The sequence below is a fragment of the Musca autumnalis genome, unplaced genomic scaffold, assembly GCF_047663935.1.
Source record: "Musca autumnalis isolate F117 unplaced genomic scaffold, ASM4766393v1 scaffold_5, whole genome shotgun sequence".
NCBI classification, from domain to species: Eukaryota; Metazoa; Arthropoda; class Insecta; order Diptera; family Muscidae; genus Musca; species Musca autumnalis.
Genome location: NW_027412088.1, coordinates 130,473,893 through 130,492,369, shown reverse-complemented (window position 1 = coordinate 130,492,369; position 18,477 = coordinate 130,473,893). Strand labels below are relative to the sequence as shown.

At 36.4% G+C, this 18,477-nt stretch overlaps 1 protein-coding gene across 1 annotated transcript in view; it reads right to left on the bottom strand.

The window, feature by feature from the left end:
- L (zinc finger protein Lobe) overlaps positions 1-18,477 on the bottom strand; it is a 125,810-nt gene that overhangs the window by 79,070 nt on the left and 28,263 nt on the right. Inside the window, exon 3 of the mRNA XM_073991347.1 lies at positions 1,983-2,231. Coding sequence (XP_073847448.1) covers positions 1,983-2,231 — 249 coding nt within the window. The remainder of the gene's footprint in view (positions 1-1,982; positions 2,232-18,477) is intronic.

Here is an 18,477-nt window from a genome sequence, read left to right as displayed (position 1 = left end):
GATATCGTTACGATTTCGGATCAGATTTCGGATGTATCGTCCGAATTTTGTTACGATTTCGTTACGATGTCGGTACGATTGGTTTGCTGGGTATGTTTGACTTTGTTGTCAGTGAAAGCAGCAAAATTTGAGCATGTATTGTGTTCATCAATGCTCGTAATATACGTGTCATTTATACCAAAGTTATGTGGAAAGTGTATATGAGAATTATATACGATCAAATCAAAAATTTCAGTTACCATCGGTATTTTTAATGATTTTTACAGTATTTCGAAATTTCGCAAGTTGTTTTTGCTTTTTTATGTTTGGAGTAAAATATGGTATTTACTTTTGAATTTGTAATTAAAATGCTTGAACAAAATAAATGAGTTGTTGGAACAAAAATAGATATTCTTGTTCTAACAAAAGCGAAAAATATTTTTTCTTTGCGTGAAGAATAAGAATAAAGTGTTCACATATCTATAGTTCTCTTTTTTTTGGCTACGTAATCACAAAAATTCGTCATTAGTGGCTAGAAAGCCACCAAAAATACGCAGAGGCGATTAAGATTTTCTAGTGAGAGCATTTTAGGTCCTCTGTTGTCCTATGTTGTGCTACCTCAAAGAACACCCAAAAAGTATGGCGAAAACCCCTGACAGCTCTGGATAACAAATATGTAATACATACCGAAAAGTTCGGAAACACTGTGTACCATTTTTTGAGTCATGGTTTATTAACCATATTCTAACATCAGAACGGCGTTTATGGGCCCCAAAGGCCGAAGTCAAAAGGAATAATTTTGACAGGTTCATATCTTCTAAACCGCTAAGAATTTTGGTTTACTCGTGCAAGCAAAGTTTAGCTCTCGTCTTACCTCAACCTCATTTTCAATATAAAATCGTCATTGTAAAATTTCCCTCATAATGTTTAGTCTACAGATATCAAACCGATCTTGATTGAAGCAAACAACCAACTACAGAAATGTACCTTAGATCTCAATAAACAGCATTCTAAAACGTAGGAACACGATTGAAGCTATTCTTAATGGCCAAAATAGCAAACCAACGACGATTTTTATTTTACTTTCTCTGTTTCTGCTCCATAGACACTAAACCGTTCAAAATTTAAGAAAACCATCAGCCACAATATTTTAGCGAAGAAAGAAAAAGAAATTTTTGAAACATGCGAAATATATATGAACGTTTCTTAAATGTAAAGAAAAGCAAAGAACTTTTGAAAATATTCGATTTTCATACTTTTTTCTTCGATTCTGGTCCATAGATGCCGAAGCGCTCAAAAAGTAAGACTACAGAAATCTACCTAAGATTTCAATAAACAACTTTCTGGAACATCCTTGTAATAGAAACTTTTGTTCTATGTTAACTATTGCGAGCTGTATCATGATTTCAACAGACAGACGGACGGACGGAAAGACGGACTTCGTTATATCGACTTAGAATTTTATGCTGACCGATAACATATCCGCTTTATGGGTCTCCGACGAATATTTCGATGAGGAGGGTATGCAAATTTGGAAAAGTAGTAACAATCGAATATGATACTTTAATGATGAATGGGAAAATACAAGAGGAATATGACATCCCGAAGCTTATTTATTTAATTTGGAAGCATAGACTAGGACAAAAAATTAGTTCACTTTTGGCTATTTTTAGGAAACTTATTATTTATTTTATTTTTCTTAATATATATGTATTTATATAAATATATTACATATTGTAAATATATGAGAAACGTTACATATTTTTTGTAACGATATTTCATAACAAGATGGATATAGCTTTAGTATAACTATATTGCCCAATTGCATTTATTTATTTCATATGCCCAACACCCGTCAGTCATTATAATATGAAACTCAGCGATGTATTTGTTCCCTTAATGGTTAATATAACAATCGCCTATATTCGTATTTTTTCACAATGTTGAAATTTATCCCATGTACAACAGAATGCAAAGCATTAGTAAAAATCATCGCAACTTACCGGAATAGTAACTGTCAAGACTCAGTAAATCCTCATCCATGTAATCGTCTTCCAAATCTTCCGACTCATTTATATCGTCATCATCCTCGTTATCTTCTTCGATATATTCTTTATCGCCTTTCTCTTGTTGCTGATCCTTTGCTAAACTACACTCCCTTTCAACACTTTTTTCACCTTCATCCTCAATTTTCCTCCTCGACTTATCATTGTTTATTGTAGTGCTAGTCGTGTGATTATCCATGCTATGACCTAAAAGAAGAAATATGCAAAGAAACCAAATACCCGGATGAAAACATTGAGATCATAAACACGTATGTATATTAAACCGCAAATATGTACTCCTTGTTGCCATTCATACGGCAAAGGCAACCATAGAAATAATCAAATAATTACATTCAACTAAAAATGCATTAACGTTCCAAATTCCCAAAAGCGAATTATTTTATGGAAAACATTTCACAACCACTTACACTCAAACACATGCATACCTTTGCTTTGCTCGCCCATTCAATCGCATATCCACAAAAAGTTGAGAAAGTGTTAACCCAGCAAATCTAACACAACCCAAATTCCAACCTGATGGCGCACAAAATACGAGTATGCCCCAAAATTTTTCAAAACAAAACAAAACTGCAAACACACATCACACGAACCTGACTGCTGGCAACAAACACTCTTCTAGACACCAAGGAATGCCACAACAAAGTTTAAAAATCTTCTACTTCTACCCAGTCAGTCATACACAGCGGTGCCACCGAAGATGATGCCACAAGTGTGGGCCAAGGGCCATGAAGCAAGGAGTCCATCGGAAGAAAATCAATATGTTTCGTTTAAGCTTCCACCCAGCCAAGAAATCTACAACAAGAAGCCCATGGCTACTACTGTGTGGGAATGTGAGTGTCATACGAGTCAACACCGTCAACTTCAGCCTCCAACTACCAGTACATGCATTACTTTATGTAGAGTACATTGAGTATACCATAATGTTCGACATAGCTGCGGCTTGTCCCAGGTGTAAGGAATTTTGATTAGTCAAATCCCATGGGTACCATAATTCCCCCACAGTAGTGCCAGTGCCAACCATTCAGTGTTACATACAACCACCAGCCATAAACAGTTGAACAACAACAATTGATGGTGGACAACAACAAGATTCAGGGGAGAAGTAAGCGGAGGGTCATGAAGAGAATGGTATTTGCCAAACACAAGGCTTTTGTGAGTAAAAAAAACTGCATTGGATATTCTAAAAGAGAACAGAAAAGGAAGCGCATGTTCGAAAGAAGGAGATATAAAGAGTAAATTCGTGAATGCTGCTCTTAAATGACAACCTGAACAGCTGTTATTTTAACATGATTTTGGAGGTCAGTTTTCCCGCACTATGGACCATAATTGCATCATATGTTTTAAGTTCGCATTTGTTAACTTTCAACAGTGTGTTGTTATTGTTGCGTTTTCCATATCAGTTAAAATAGACACTGAAATAGTAAAAATTCCCACAAAGCTGAATTTTTGCGAAGAGCTAGGATTTGCCATTAGTCCCCATTGATCCCATATGTGAAAAAATGTTATTCGTGATCAAATGTAAAATTTAAAGCAAGGCCTATAGAAGGTCGGCCATTCAGAGTTCTGTTAACAACTTTTGACAACAAACATAATAGATTATGCATTATTGTGATTCAAGTTTCTTTCTATTTTAAATCACAATAATGTTTTTGACAGAAAAAATAACAATCAGCTGGGCTTAGTGTCCAACTGTATAAACTGTGATTTAAAGGGTATTTTAGGTTTTCGGAATTTTTTTTAAATGTAATTTTTCGTAAATGTTGTAGATGGAAACATTTTCTAAAAGTTCGTCCTATATGATCCATTCACACATGTACATTGGGGTATGACGTTTTGGCCTTTTTCTCAAATACGATTTCCTGTAGAGGGAATGAATGTACTTTTGCCTATTAATGAATATATGTAATAACTTTTATTCCATTTAAATATTGAAAATGATATAAAATAATATTTATGTATGTGTGCAATGATATGATGATACATTTAGTTAGAAACAGAAGTTTATGCCATTTTGGTTATGCCGTGTCGCTCCAACGTTATTTTCAGTTATATATCTGCTAATAGTGACTTTAAAAGTTTGTCAAAAAAGCTCACATAGAAAAAAAATCAAACGACTTTGTGCGTGAACTTCGCTTTCATCGAATGACTTTATAATTATGATTTTATCTAATCTTAGGTAAAAACTCATCAAAATATTATACAGGGATACGAGGTTGTAAAAAAGTCATAACCCTAATGTACATAGTGGAGTTGTACTTTTTGGCTCTTTAAAAGAGCCGATCTAAAGGCTCTTTTAAGTGAACTAGGTCGGTCTTTTAGTTCAGTAGTTCAATCGTTCGTTGATAAGGTCTACCGGTCAGTTGTCTTTTCGCTCTTCGTTCATCAGTCCTGAATCGTTCACGCACACACATGTATACATAAAGCAAAAAGGAACAAACAACGGAATAATATTATGTGCACGTGTGTGTAAACTACAAAACTCATTACATTTACAAAGGCATCAGTTACCTCGGTAGAGTTTTTAAATCTAGTGAACTAGTTCAGTACCATAGTCACGGTGCTCTTGAACCAACTTTAAATGAAAAGAGCTTACGGATTCTGAAACTACTATGTTCATAGATGAGAAAAATCACAAAACAAAAATATCGCGGGAGCGCTTTTTAAATAAATCGCGGTCAAAGTTCAAATTTTTAAAAAGTTCACATTTAAAAAAATGTTGTAGCAGTGAAAATTCTCTACAAGATTGCCCGTTATGATATTTCCGTAGGTTTTACCATTTTTGAGATATAGAAGTTCAAATTGGGACAATTCACTGACTGTATAGTCTCCTTATAAAACAATGTCATGCCTGCAATCTCCCAACTTAAACTTATATATCTCAAAAATTGCATCTTGTAGACAATTTTCACAACTATAAGATTTTCTCTAGTCCTATTTCGATAAGACTTACCGTTTTCAAGCAAATCGTGAAAACCTAACAAAAATTTCTCTAATCCCATTTCGATAGGACTTGCGGTTTCCAAGCAAACTAGTGAAATCCTAAAAAAAAAAACAGTAAAAGTGTGAACTTTGACCGATATTTATTTAAAAAGGGATCCGTCGATTTTTTTATTTGTTTTTGATTTTTCTCATCTATGGCAGAATCCGCAAAAACTTCCCAGGTGTAAGCTCCTTTCATTTAAAGTTGATTCAAGAGCACCGTGTAGTTCGTTTGCGTATGAGTTATTTTATGAAAACAAAGAGATAATATAATATTCGCAGTTCGTTCACACAAACGACCGGTGCCCACTGAAGTATATAGTGAACTATGTCGTACAAACGAACTAGATTTAACAACTCTATAACTCAGTCAACGTGACGTACTGAACTAGATGGAATCGTTCTTTCTTTAATCGTTCCTTCGTAGATAGCTCTTTTATCTTTCGGTCGGTGCTCAGTGATCTACTGAACTAAATCGACTAATCTAGTTCATACGCTTTTTTCAATGATTCGTTCAATTGAACTATTTCGTTCGTGAACTATACATCTCTAGTACATAGTCGTATAAGGGGAGATGCACATATTCAGGCGAACTCAAACATGGTTCAATAGAGTCCATGTTTAAAAATCTTATTAGATTGACATTTGACCTTTAATTTTGGAAAAATTATTCGAGAAAAGTTATTGCGAACATGTGTTTACCTTTTTTCAATCAATAATTGTTCGCATTGTTAATACCATTCTTTGTAAAATTCGAACGTTTTTCACTGACAAGCACTTGACACTACTTCACGGATTTACATTGCAAAGAGAACAACGGCGAGAATAAATATTATTTCTCTTTTTACACAATAAACTGGCAAATTGCTGAAGAAAAGAGCATTTTTGATGTGTGAATGTTAAATGGCAAAAGGCAAAGACAAAGCGACAACATCAACAGCCAACTTAAGCACTTAACGAGTTGTATGTGTGAGTAAGTGGCATGCCACTGTACAATGCCACCTCAGAGATTTGCAAAAGTTTTTATGACACATGAAACGTAACATAACAACACTCCAATGCATAAGAGTGTGGTAGCGTAGTGTGTGTGTTTGTGTGTGTATGTGTTTGCGTTATACCCATGCATATGTTTGTGTTTATTACGCTCATCGCACATTCTGCTAACTTAGCTTGAGTTGTAACGAACAAAACTAAACTATTGACAAACTATACTGCACACATATATATGTATATTAACACACACACACGCACATAACTACACAAGTCTTACTATGGCGACTCATCAAACGCACGTAGGTTTTAGTAATACCCATGGGATTCTGAAGCCATCAATGCTAAGTCAGTCAGTCATTCAGTCATCTGGTAATTTAGACGCAAATGAAAATCGTGTAAATGAAGTCAATTCGTTTACGAGTTCTAATAACAAAAAGACCAAAAACCATTTATCTCTGCTCTGCACCAACCAATTTGAAGCAGCGTTCATCAATTGCATACTCCACACTTCTCGACCGCTACGTCTAGGACATGTGCCGAGGGTGTGAAGGGGCAAGACGATATTTGCCATGCATGTCGTATACGTAACGCGTATTTTTAAAGTCATCAAATAAAACCGCGAAACAAGAATTCCCCACGAACACTGCCAACACGCCTCCCTCCATCTACGTGCGTGTATGTTTTTGCGTTTTCATTCGTCGAACAAATTGAAAGTCCTTGCACTAATCAAACCATCCATGTCATCTACGTATGACTCTGTATGTATGGGTAACTTTTTGATGATGGAATGTTAAGTAAGTCTGCCTGAAGGGTTCTACATTCTAGTCAGATATCCGCCAACCAAACATACGGAACAACAAAAACGGCAACATTGATGTGTTCAAAGTCTAATTATGCTGACAACTTTTGCGAATTTGTGAATGCTATGTAACGCCAAGAGCTTCTATAGTAGGAAATACGCGATATATTGAGTTGGGTTACGATATTATTTTATGAAATTCTTTAAATTTAAACCAAGAAGATTTAACTAAGTGTGGCTGTTACATTTAGCAATAAATGGTATATAACGCGAGTTTTTGTTAATTAAAAAATAACAGTTCGTGGTGCACATGTGCACTGCACATTTAAGTTCTTAAGCAACCCTTAATATTCGTGTGCGTGGCACAGTGTGTAGTGTCTTCGGCTAGAAATCAGAGGGTTCGTGGGTTCAACTCAGGCAGACAGCGAAATAAAATAAAGTAAAATAAAAGTAAGAAGTGTGATGAAATTACAAACAAATTCTCTACATCAATTGTTCTAAAAATAGAATTTGTTCACCTTACTTTTCAACTTCTAGTGACCACAGAATAACTAGTTATTATAGTGGTCATAAAATAACTAGAAACTGAGTGCGACATGCCCTTGTAAAAATAATGGGGAAGAAAGAAGGTTTGTGAGTAGTTAAAAAAAACATTGTTCCACGACATCCCATACGGGACAAGGGAGACTTCTCTCATATCAATGAGTGCACCCCGATTCATATTAGCTCAATGATATGGGACATACAGTTTATCGCCGAGTCCGAACGGCGTGTCTTAAGACACCACTTGTGGAGAAGTTTTTCAAGGCTGAAATACTCAGGAAATACCGCCAACATTACTGAGGGGTATTTTGCCACCGTTGAAAAATGTTTGATGTTGCCAGGCCGGGGAATCGAACCACCCACCTTCTGCGTGGAAGGCGAGCGTGCATACCATTGCACTATCCCTTACAAAACTCATAATTTTGGGAGGACTTTTTTGCTGGGTGGTGCACATGTAAACCTTTAAATAACCCTTATGTTCGTACGCTCGCATGATCACACCCAGCGGAGAATAAAATAAAATTAAAATATGAAATGTGTTGAAATTGAAACAAATTCCACCTCAACTGTTCTAAAAATAGAACTTATGTTTTTAGCTTATTTTTCAACTTCTAGCCATAGAATAGTTAGTTATTCTAGTGGTTATAGAATAAACAGTTACTCAGTGTGACATGTCCTCTTTAAAATAATCAGTTAGTAGAGTGTTTTGTAAGTAGATACAACTACCAAAAAATACTATAAAAACCCATTATTTGGTAACGATTTTTTACTGAGTATGGAAGCAAATATCGCCTGGTTAACGTTTACCGATTGTCATAAAATTTCATATATGTATAAGTTTCCAAAAAGAAAATTATGTCGTCCTAGTATACATACAGTGTATGCTTCAATGAAAATTGTGACAAAAATAAATATTTAACAACAAACATGATAGAAGCGACAATGTATTGGAGTTAAGACATGCACAACTCGCTATGATTGATCTTGTGCTACCCCTTTATTACGTTTCTGTCTACGTATTATATTAGAAGTATTCACAATATTTTTTCTACCCAGTCTATTATGTATGCTAAAAAATTCTACGAACATATTCTATCATACCGATAAGTAACACTAAAGAACTTTATGTGATGATGAGCATCATGCCTGTCCAGTAGTAGATCTTTGGTATCTTTGTTAATTCTATGGTACTCGTGAAAACGCCTCTAACTTTTGGAACTTCCATTATGAGCTTCGACGTCGTCATAAAACGTTGATTCAACATGCACGTTGTACCCACAACTATACAGTCACACACATGTTGAATGCCATTCGTATTCATTCAAATAAGCTGCAACAACTGGGGAATACTTTTATCGAACAATTTGAATGCTACCTCGGCGAACATTGTAGCGACATACATTCATATATACATATGTACGTACAGTACGTTTTTGCAATGAATGCCAGCCGTTGTTGATGTTTTCATTCCAGCTAATGATGATGGCGTAACTACAAACGGCATTGGCATTTTTGCCATTTGACTGTTTTGAAGCGCACATACATACATATATGCATACGCACGTATGAGCGATGATGACTATGTGCCACTGCGTTTTGTTCTTTCATTCGCCCATGTATACACCCAATGAAACCCAATGAATGAACAAGGCATACTCCTAAAAGTGCATTCATGTGCTGCACATATGTAGGTATGTATGTAAGTGTAGATAGCAACGGAAGACATAGGAAATTGTACATTCTTTGCCACTTTATTGTATAGTTTTATGTGTCCACTATGAAGAATTTGATGCCGCGAAAGCCATTTTTGAATTTAGTATAAAACCCATGAAATCCACGAAACTGAAGTATGTTGTTTTGTCACCTTGCATTTCTTGTTTATGACAATGGAAGCCCTTTCTCTCACAAACGAATATTTTCTTTAAAAATTATATGCTTTATAATAGGCCACATTTTGTCACTAGGTTCGCATCTAAGTATACTTAAATTGGGTGTTGAAATAGGATTAGTTTTGGCCTCTTGAGGTCATCTACAGACAGGAGATATCTTCAGGTCATCTATAGATAGAAGGTATTCTGTACTCAGAAGACCTTCTGAAGACACAAGACGTTTTGAGGACTTCTATAGACAGAAGACCTCTTATGGACTTCAGTAGACATAAAACCTCTTGTGGTCTTCTATAGACGGAAAACCTCTTGTGGTATTCTATTGAAATAAGACCCCTTGAGGTCTTCTATAGACAGAAGATCTCTTGAGTTCATCTATAGGCAGAAGACCTTTTGAGGTCATCTATAGGCACAATACCCCTTAAGGTCTTCTTTAGACTGAAGACCTTTTCATGTCTTCTATAGGCAGAAGACCTTTTCTTGTCTTCTATGGGCAGAAGACCTTTTGAGGTCTTCTATAGACAGAATGCCACATAAGGTGTTTCATAGACAGGAAACCCCGTAAGGTTTGGTGTCTTTTTGTCTTGATCTCGAGATTTGATCTGGTGACAGACAATTGGCCTTTTTAGCTTTTTCTATAAACAGAAGAGCTCTTGAGGTCTTTTACAAACAGAAGATCTAGTGAGGTCTTCTACAAAAAGAAGACTCTTGAGAGCTTCCACAGACAGAAGACCTCTAGTGGTCTTCTACAGACATAAGGCATCTTAAGGGGTTTCTTGATGTCATATGTAACCCGAAGACCTCTTTATTTCTTTTAGAAACAGAATACTTCTATATACTCCGTGAGGTATTCTATAAACAGAAGACCTCTTGAAATCTTCTATAAGCTGAAAACCGTCTTGCAACAGAAATCTCTTGAGAAGATTTCTTAAGATGCTCCATGGACAAGAGACTTCATGAGATCTCCTGTGTACAAATCTTGAAATCTTATATAGACCTAAGACTTTTAGAGGTCTTTGGTGTGGAAGACTTCTCGAAGTCCTACCTCAACTGAATACCTATACAAAGAAGACCACTTCTATAGGCAGAAGACCTTCTGAAGTCTTTTATAGACAGAAGATGTCTTAAGATCCCCCTTGGGAAGAAGACCTCTTGAGATCTTCTTTGGATAGAAGAGCTATTGATTTATTCTATAGACAGAAGCTCCTTTAAGGTCCTCTGTAGACAGAAGACCCCTTGAGGTATTCTATGGGCAAAAGACCCTTTGAGTTTTTTATAGACAGAATGCCTTTTAATGTCTTCTATAGAGATAAAACACCGTAAGGTGTTCTTAAACGTTCTCCCTTAAGTTAATACCTATAGACAGAAGACCTCTTGAAGCTTTCTATGGATAGAATGTCACTTGATGTATTTTATAGACGGAAAACGTTTTGAGGTCTTCTATAGACTGAAAAAGTTCACGTTTTCTCTAGATTGAAGACTTCTTAAGACCGATTGTTCTTCTAATAGATAACAAATAATGCCTCTCTTGAATGACCATTTAGTCTTTAAATAAAAGGCAATTTTGACCATTAGGTCTTCTCTTAATATATGTACATTTTATACCTGCTACAACAACAAACAACTACTATTTAGCAAATATGTTATATGCAAGTACGTATATACTTTTGAACCAAAAACTTAATTATTGGAGACCACTGTGCTTTTTAATAACATGGTCGAATTTTAATGATACCGGCAGATTTAATGCTTATTAAAGAAAACTTTTGAATTTTTCAGCCACGGCGTATTAAGGAAATTTATCACATTGGTATTAACAATGTTACGAGCGAATTTTTCCACTTGCAGTTAGATTTGCAAAATGCAATTAAAACGCCATCTGTTCGTGTGCCGTACCATAAATGTTGCACTGTTCATTGGTCATTACGCAAAGGTGGCCACATTGAATTTAATAACAGACTTACCAATACACAATTGTCAATGAAAGCCCATGATGAGAGGGTGTACCACAGACGACAGTAATATTCTTTAGTTTAAGGTGTCCCAGAAGTCATTTGGTTTTGTACATACATACAAACGTATCCAACAATGAATCTATGCCCACAATCTACATACGTACTCGTACATATTTGAAAGCAAAGGCACATGTATGTAAATTGCAATGCATTTTAACGTTGCATACACTTAGGTTGTGTGGGTGTAAGGTGACCAAGAGACGAATAGCCACGAACTGTTCTTGGTGTGGATGTCCTGTGAGCTTTGCTGTTGATTCCCAGTTGCATAGTATTGATGTAGGCAGACTGGCTGGCTGAGTGAGTGAGTGGTTTACTTACTGTATGTTTGCAATACTTTTAATTCGATTCGCAGCTCTGTTGACAACGACATCCAATGGGAATAACCGTACTTAAATTCCTATACTTTAATCCTGCTCCAGTCACTGGTGTTTTCTTCTATTTTGTGTTGCGTTGTCTTCTTGTTTTTGTTGCTCCAGAGAATTGAACAGCAACAAAATACCAATTTCACAATATTTGAAAATATGGGTGCGAAATATACAAGCACATGTGTGTGTATTTGTTAATTTTATGTTCAATGAACTATAAAATATTCTAAAATAATAAAAAGTGAATGAACCTATTTCCAGTGGGATTTCAATAAATGTTAAAACTTTATTTGTTCTCGGTACAGTTGTTGTTGTTATTGTTGTTCTACTTTGGCATATAGAAAGGGTTTGTTGTTGTCTCTCTGTGTATGTCTTCATGTAAGAAGCATGAAGGCCACTGTAGGGCTCTTTGCTTTTGCTTTTACAACAAATACTGATGTTCATGTTGTTGTTGTAACACGTCAAAAAGGTGTCACATACGCAAAATATGATAAACTTTACTTTTGTCTCATGTTCAATGCCCAAAGGATTAATAATGGAAAAATGAGCAACTCCAATGACTGCCGAACAACACCATTGACACAAGCAGCACCAGCAGGAGCCGTAGCAATAACAGAGCCTGTTAAAATGCCAGCCAACCACAAGAGTAATAATAATATTTACACATACACTCACACACCACACCATAAGGATTGAGAGCTTGTTTGTGTGGCAGAATATACATATTTTCTTGAAGACACTGCATAAGCAGCGAAACAGCCACATTCACACCTTCCGCCATTCCCTTGATAAAGATGAAGTACGTACATATGAACATTGCCTTCCGCCAGCTAGCTGTTCATTGTTGCTACAGATTACTTCGAGTGAACCCAATATTCACTCACCATTCGTTCATATTCAGAACTGTTTAACTACATACATATGCTGTATGTTAACTGTATTAAGTCCTCTGTCCCCATAGTTCCTTTGCGAATTCAAGATCTTAAGTAAAATTCCATTGTTCATATACATATGTATGTGTGTGAGTGTTCTTTTCATATACACTGCATCCAAAATTGGAATCTTATGTTTTCGAACATTGAATAACGGATGTTATCTATTTATGTACATATGACATTGATGCACTTCTCTGTATGCATTTTTACAATGTACAATATTCAGAATAATAATCTTTAATTTGAATTATTATTTCAACTCAAGGTACTGTTACTTCTTCACCAGCATGCAATCATTTCTGAATCGAGAAATTAAAAAAGTATAATATTTAAAGGACCCTATTTGGCATCGATAGATATTTTCTCGGCTGGATCACTATTTTGGCGCTTTATAATAACAAAATACTCAATTGGTATTTAACTTAAAATTTTAAGAATATAAATATATGCGATTACATATTTTCAAATCACTGTATTAATGTTGGAAAACACATACACAACACGTGACTTGAAATGTCTGCTGCTTGTATGCCAATGTGTAATTTTTTATTCACACCAATGTTATTCCCAAAGGACACCAAACAATCTTACATACGCCAGCGAGTGTGTGTGTAGTGTAAGAACTTCGCTCACAAAGGAGAGAAGTACTTTTTCATATTGGAAATTATTATTATTATTCTGATACTTGTATTAAAAGACTCCGTGCACCGAATTCGATGAAATCGCCCTGGTGCAGTCGTGAACATGCCCGCCTTGCATAAAGAAGGTCGTGAATTCGAAACTCCGACTGGAATACTATACAACATTTTCGGCGATGGACGAATTTCTTCAGAAAATATTCCCTCTATGTGGTGTTATGCTGAGTTTAGAGCATCGATGCTCAAGGGAGCGCCATCAGGCTATCAATGCACGTTTCTCCCCACCGCACAAAACACAACTAACTCAAACCCCTAAAGTATGCAATAGGAAAATATGTTGGGCATCGCAGGTTTAGAGCAGGTATCGGCAGTCTGTTTTTGTTGCATGCACTTTAATTGTGTGAGTGGAGAGAGAAACTCTATTTGAAGGCATGGTTCACACGTGGTTTAGATACGCCGGATAGTGGTTAGAGACGCGGTTCGAATATGGTGATAAAGAATTCTCCGCTTGTCCATTTTTGAAAAACAGGGGTTTAAATAGCAATTAATTCGTAGACCACACTAGTCCATAGTGTGACATATGATATCCAATTAGATGACGCCATAGCACAAAGGTGGAAAAATCAACCAATCAACCAATTATGACACTTGCCTTACCGGATTCGAATTGGATATAGAAACAAAACTGGCGAAATACGTATTTAAGCAGAAACCCCACAATCGAAAGATCTTGTGAGCTAATAAATTTTTTTTTCATACTCATTGCAATCGTGTGTTTAATGTATCCTACTTCAAAGCAAAAACCAATATATTGTTTTATAAAATTTGGTGCAACAAAACAGTGTTCAAATTTAACAACATTTTGATCTTCTTTCACAATAATTTTCCCTTTACTTGACCCACTTCTTATACATGTTCAAGCGTCTACCAACATTATGCTGCACATTACGCTTAACTCATTCACACAAATACATCCACACGCCAATACACATACACACTGGGAATCAAACATTCACACACACATACATATATGTAAAAACATATCAGTTTTCACATACACATGGAATGTAGGAAAATATTCATATAACTTTAGATACTCTGTGGGATTTCGAAGTAAAAAAGACAATTTTCGGATCCCCAAAACTTATCACACAGACTCATTTCCCTTCAGAACATTATACAACACCCTAGAGACCGAAGGGAGAATAAACCAAATAGCTATATGTTCTCATACGAACAGCAGCAGCAGTAGTAAGCGATGGCATTGAAACGCTGGCAAGTGTCAAAAGCTAACCAGAAACAGCTGTGAATGGATGAAGAATTTCATTTACTCGATTCTTGTCAGGAGTAACGAGTAATACAATGCTGGGGTAAATTCATATGACGAATTTAGCGTTGATAATTTTCACTGCTGGCCGAATATAAAAAATGCTACAGTCAAATGGGGCCGCCCAGGTGACAACCTACTCCACTACCATTAAAAATTAATTATACCCTCAATCTTTATGCAAAGTGTATGTTTGGACGAAATCCGTTTTAGACAATTTTTGTCGATTTAGCCATGTCCGTATGTCTGTCTGGCAGGAGCGCATGATAAATCTCGCCAACAGACCAAATATGAACTTTTGCAAGTAAAATTTGAAAACCAGTAAGGAAAGGATCAAAGTCGGACGGGGCCGACTATATCATACCCTACACCACTATGAATGTGTAAAATATATGCGGGAGATATAAATAAATCTGAACTGATTTTGTCATGGTTAGTTAGGTCAGGTTCGGTTGAAAAGAGAGGTGATACTAGATCACCACATGCCCATGTGGACATACACTTAAGCCATAAGTAGGCCTGTTGTCCGCTCTAATTTTGGGTTATGGAAGATTATCTTTTTTTGACTTAGTCGAGGATCTCTGTCCTATTTACATAGTCTCTGATCTTTTTGAACTCGATTGTCCTAATTTGGTCGAGTCCTGGTATAATGTCATTCCCTAGTAACTGGGTTCTCAGATTTGTGAAGGCTTGACAATGACAGAGGTAATGTTCCAACGTTTCGTCGTCCTCTCCGCATGCTCTGCATTCACTGTTTTCTGCACAACCTATTTTGTGCAGGTGCGCTTTTAGACCTAGGTGACCTATAAGGATTCCTGTCAGTCTACTAATATCTTTTTTACTTAGTAAAAGTAATTCTTTTGTTTTGTCCTCGTCTGGGTTTCCCCATAGGATTTTTGTGTTTTTTCCCTTCTCTTCACTACTCTAGAGGGATATATGTGCATTTTTTGCCCATGTCTTTAGTTCTAGTCGCGTAGCTTTAAACGGCTTAGCGTTTTCTAGACTTACCATGGGCTGCTCCTTGGCTTGTTTTGCCAAGGAGTTTGCTATTTCATTACCCCTAATCCCGGTATGCCCTGGTACCCATATAATGTTTACCTTACCGTGTTGGGAGTAATTATTTATAGATTTAATACATTCCAAGACAGTTCTAGATTTCACTGTCTTAGTTGATATAGCTCTAATGGCTGCTTTGCTATCCGTAAGGATATTTACAGTGGTAGGCCTTGTGTGAGTATCAAACCAAAGCAGACACTCTGTTATCGCCCGGAGTTCCGCCTGCAGGATCGTGTTATGATCCGACAGACGGAGGGAGATTTCCGTTTCCGGTTCCATTATATAAAGACCCAGTCCGGTTCTCCCCCATAGCACAGCCCCATCCGTAAACCCACAGCTTTCAGCGGGAATCTGTGCTAGAGCTCCCCCGATCCACATGTCTCTGTCAGGTATTGACACTTCACACTAGTTTCAGGTATACGGTCCGATACTACCTGATTTATAGATTCACCCGTTGTGACCTTTAATATGTTTTGGTGGTATGTTTGGTGGCTCTTTTCGATCCACTCGCTCATCGACTTTAGCCTTGCAGCTGCGATGGCTGCCTCATACCTTACCTGAATATCTATTGGGTGTACAAACAAAATTGTTTCTAAAGCCCTAGTCGGTGTGGTCCTCATTGCTCCGCTAATGCTTAGGCAGCATGTTCTTTGGGCCTTTTGCAATATTTCCACATTGCATTTTTTGTCCATGGCTGTCCACCATACCACAGACGCGTACGTTAGAATTGGTCTAATTACGCTTATGTATAGCCAGTGTATCATTCTAGGATTGAACCCCCATTTTGAGCCTATCGTCCTTCTGCAGGTTGACCTACATATTTGGGCCTTGTTGGCCCTTTCTTGTATATTGTCTTTCCATTTAAGTTTCCTATCCAGAATTACTTCTAGATATTTAACTGTAAAAGAGATATTTATTGTCTTATTTAGAAAAACTGGTTCCTCGTAATGTCCCATTTTCGTTTTCCTAGTGTGATTTTGTCATAATATAGTACATTTATTACTGGACCAAATTCCGTCACACATTCCAAATTTCATCAAAATTGAACAGATGTAGGGTGTTTCGTGTAATTTGGCATTTGAGTTTCCCAGTGGTTACAAAATATCTCCATTCAAAATTGTGAACAAAAGTCCATGTGTTGTTATAGCAACGATATCCCTCGATTTTAGGGGTTTTGAGGAGGTTAGCTAAATTTGTTAACCGAACCATCTGTAATTTGACATTTGAGGTTTCTAGTGTTCGCAAAACTTCTACACCAAATTTTTTCAACATAGGTCCATGTTTTGGTATAGCCCCCATATAACGGTACTCTACACTTTCGGTATTTGGAGAAGTTTAGCTACATTTGTTAACCGAACCATCTGTCATTTTCGGTATTTGAAGGATTTTAGCTAAATTGTTTTACCGAAATAGCGGTAATTTGGTCGCAAAACTTCTACACCAAAAAAATCAACATAACTCAACTTTTTGGTATAGCCCCCATATAACGGTACCTCCCGATTTTAAGTGTTTTTATGAGTTAAGCTACATTTGTTGACCGAACTATCTGTAATTTGGCATTTGAGGTTTTCAATGGTCACAACATTTCACCACTAAAAATTGTCAACACAGGTCCATACTTTGATATGACCCCCATATAAATGTGCCGCCCATTTGAAGACATTTTAGATATATTTTGTGACCTAATTTAGGCATTTGGGAAATACGTGGTCATCAAATGCCGCCGCTTAAAATTGTGGCCAGAAATTCCCTTTTAGTTCAAAATATTTTATGGTGGAGGGTATAAAAAGTTCGGTCTGGCCGAACTTTACGATTTTTCGCTTGTTTTATAAATATGTTACTCCGTCAAAGATGAAAAACGAAACATATTAGAATTACTTTGCTAACGGATTCTAATTTCTAATAATATATTGCATTTGTATGATTCACCCGCATTTGAAATCAAATTTGCAAATTTGCATCGGATAACGATAATATATTAAGCGATATATCCAAAGTTGTGGAGGGTATCAAATAGTCGGTCACTGTAGACTTTGGTTTTACTTTCAGTATAAGATTGACAATTATAAAGTGTCACAGCAAATCAGGGGGTAGGAAATTCCAAGTGGAGGTGATAATAGGATATTTTCTATCTTTAAAAAACACAAACGGCCAGATTAAAGCCAAATCGATTTGTAAATGTGGCTAAGATCTTCGAGGATGCTGAGCCGAAGTATGGACCAACGAAGAAATGTTTAATACTTTAATTCGGCTTTACCTTTTGTACGGGGTTTATAAAAAACATACCGATCTGATCCAATTTTAATTCCAATGATTTTAGAAGTAACCCAAATGTCTTTATCAAGAACCCAAACTTCTTTTGGGGATTTGCTCTACTCTACCCCGAATACCAAACATGTTGTTTTTTAAACAATGGGGGTACGATCCTACATTGCTTTAGAATAAAAAGTAATACATCCCGACCAACATTTTTTCAATACATATTTCTACCTCTAGTGCTAAATCTAATCTGTCTAAAATGTGTAATCTATGGCAATATATATTAACATATTTTAAATAATGCAACTAAATGAATGTACACTATTTTGGATCATTCTAATATACACACCAAATTTACCCGACTCATGTTCATACCCCCCTCATGAGGTGTTCCATTTATTGTGAAACTGACATTCACTTGTTCATCTTGCCTACTGACCGACCAACCATCTGGTAGACCGTTCCGATCGAAGAAGCATTTATGTATGTTTGTATTAGTTAACATTACGAGGCGTGTATGTACCATAAAATGTGTGGCATGGTGCTCTGTGGCGCCCTCTGTACACCCAAGTGCCATAAAAAATGCTCACAGGAATATTTTCATGTAATGTACGAGTACTCGGACGACACAACATGG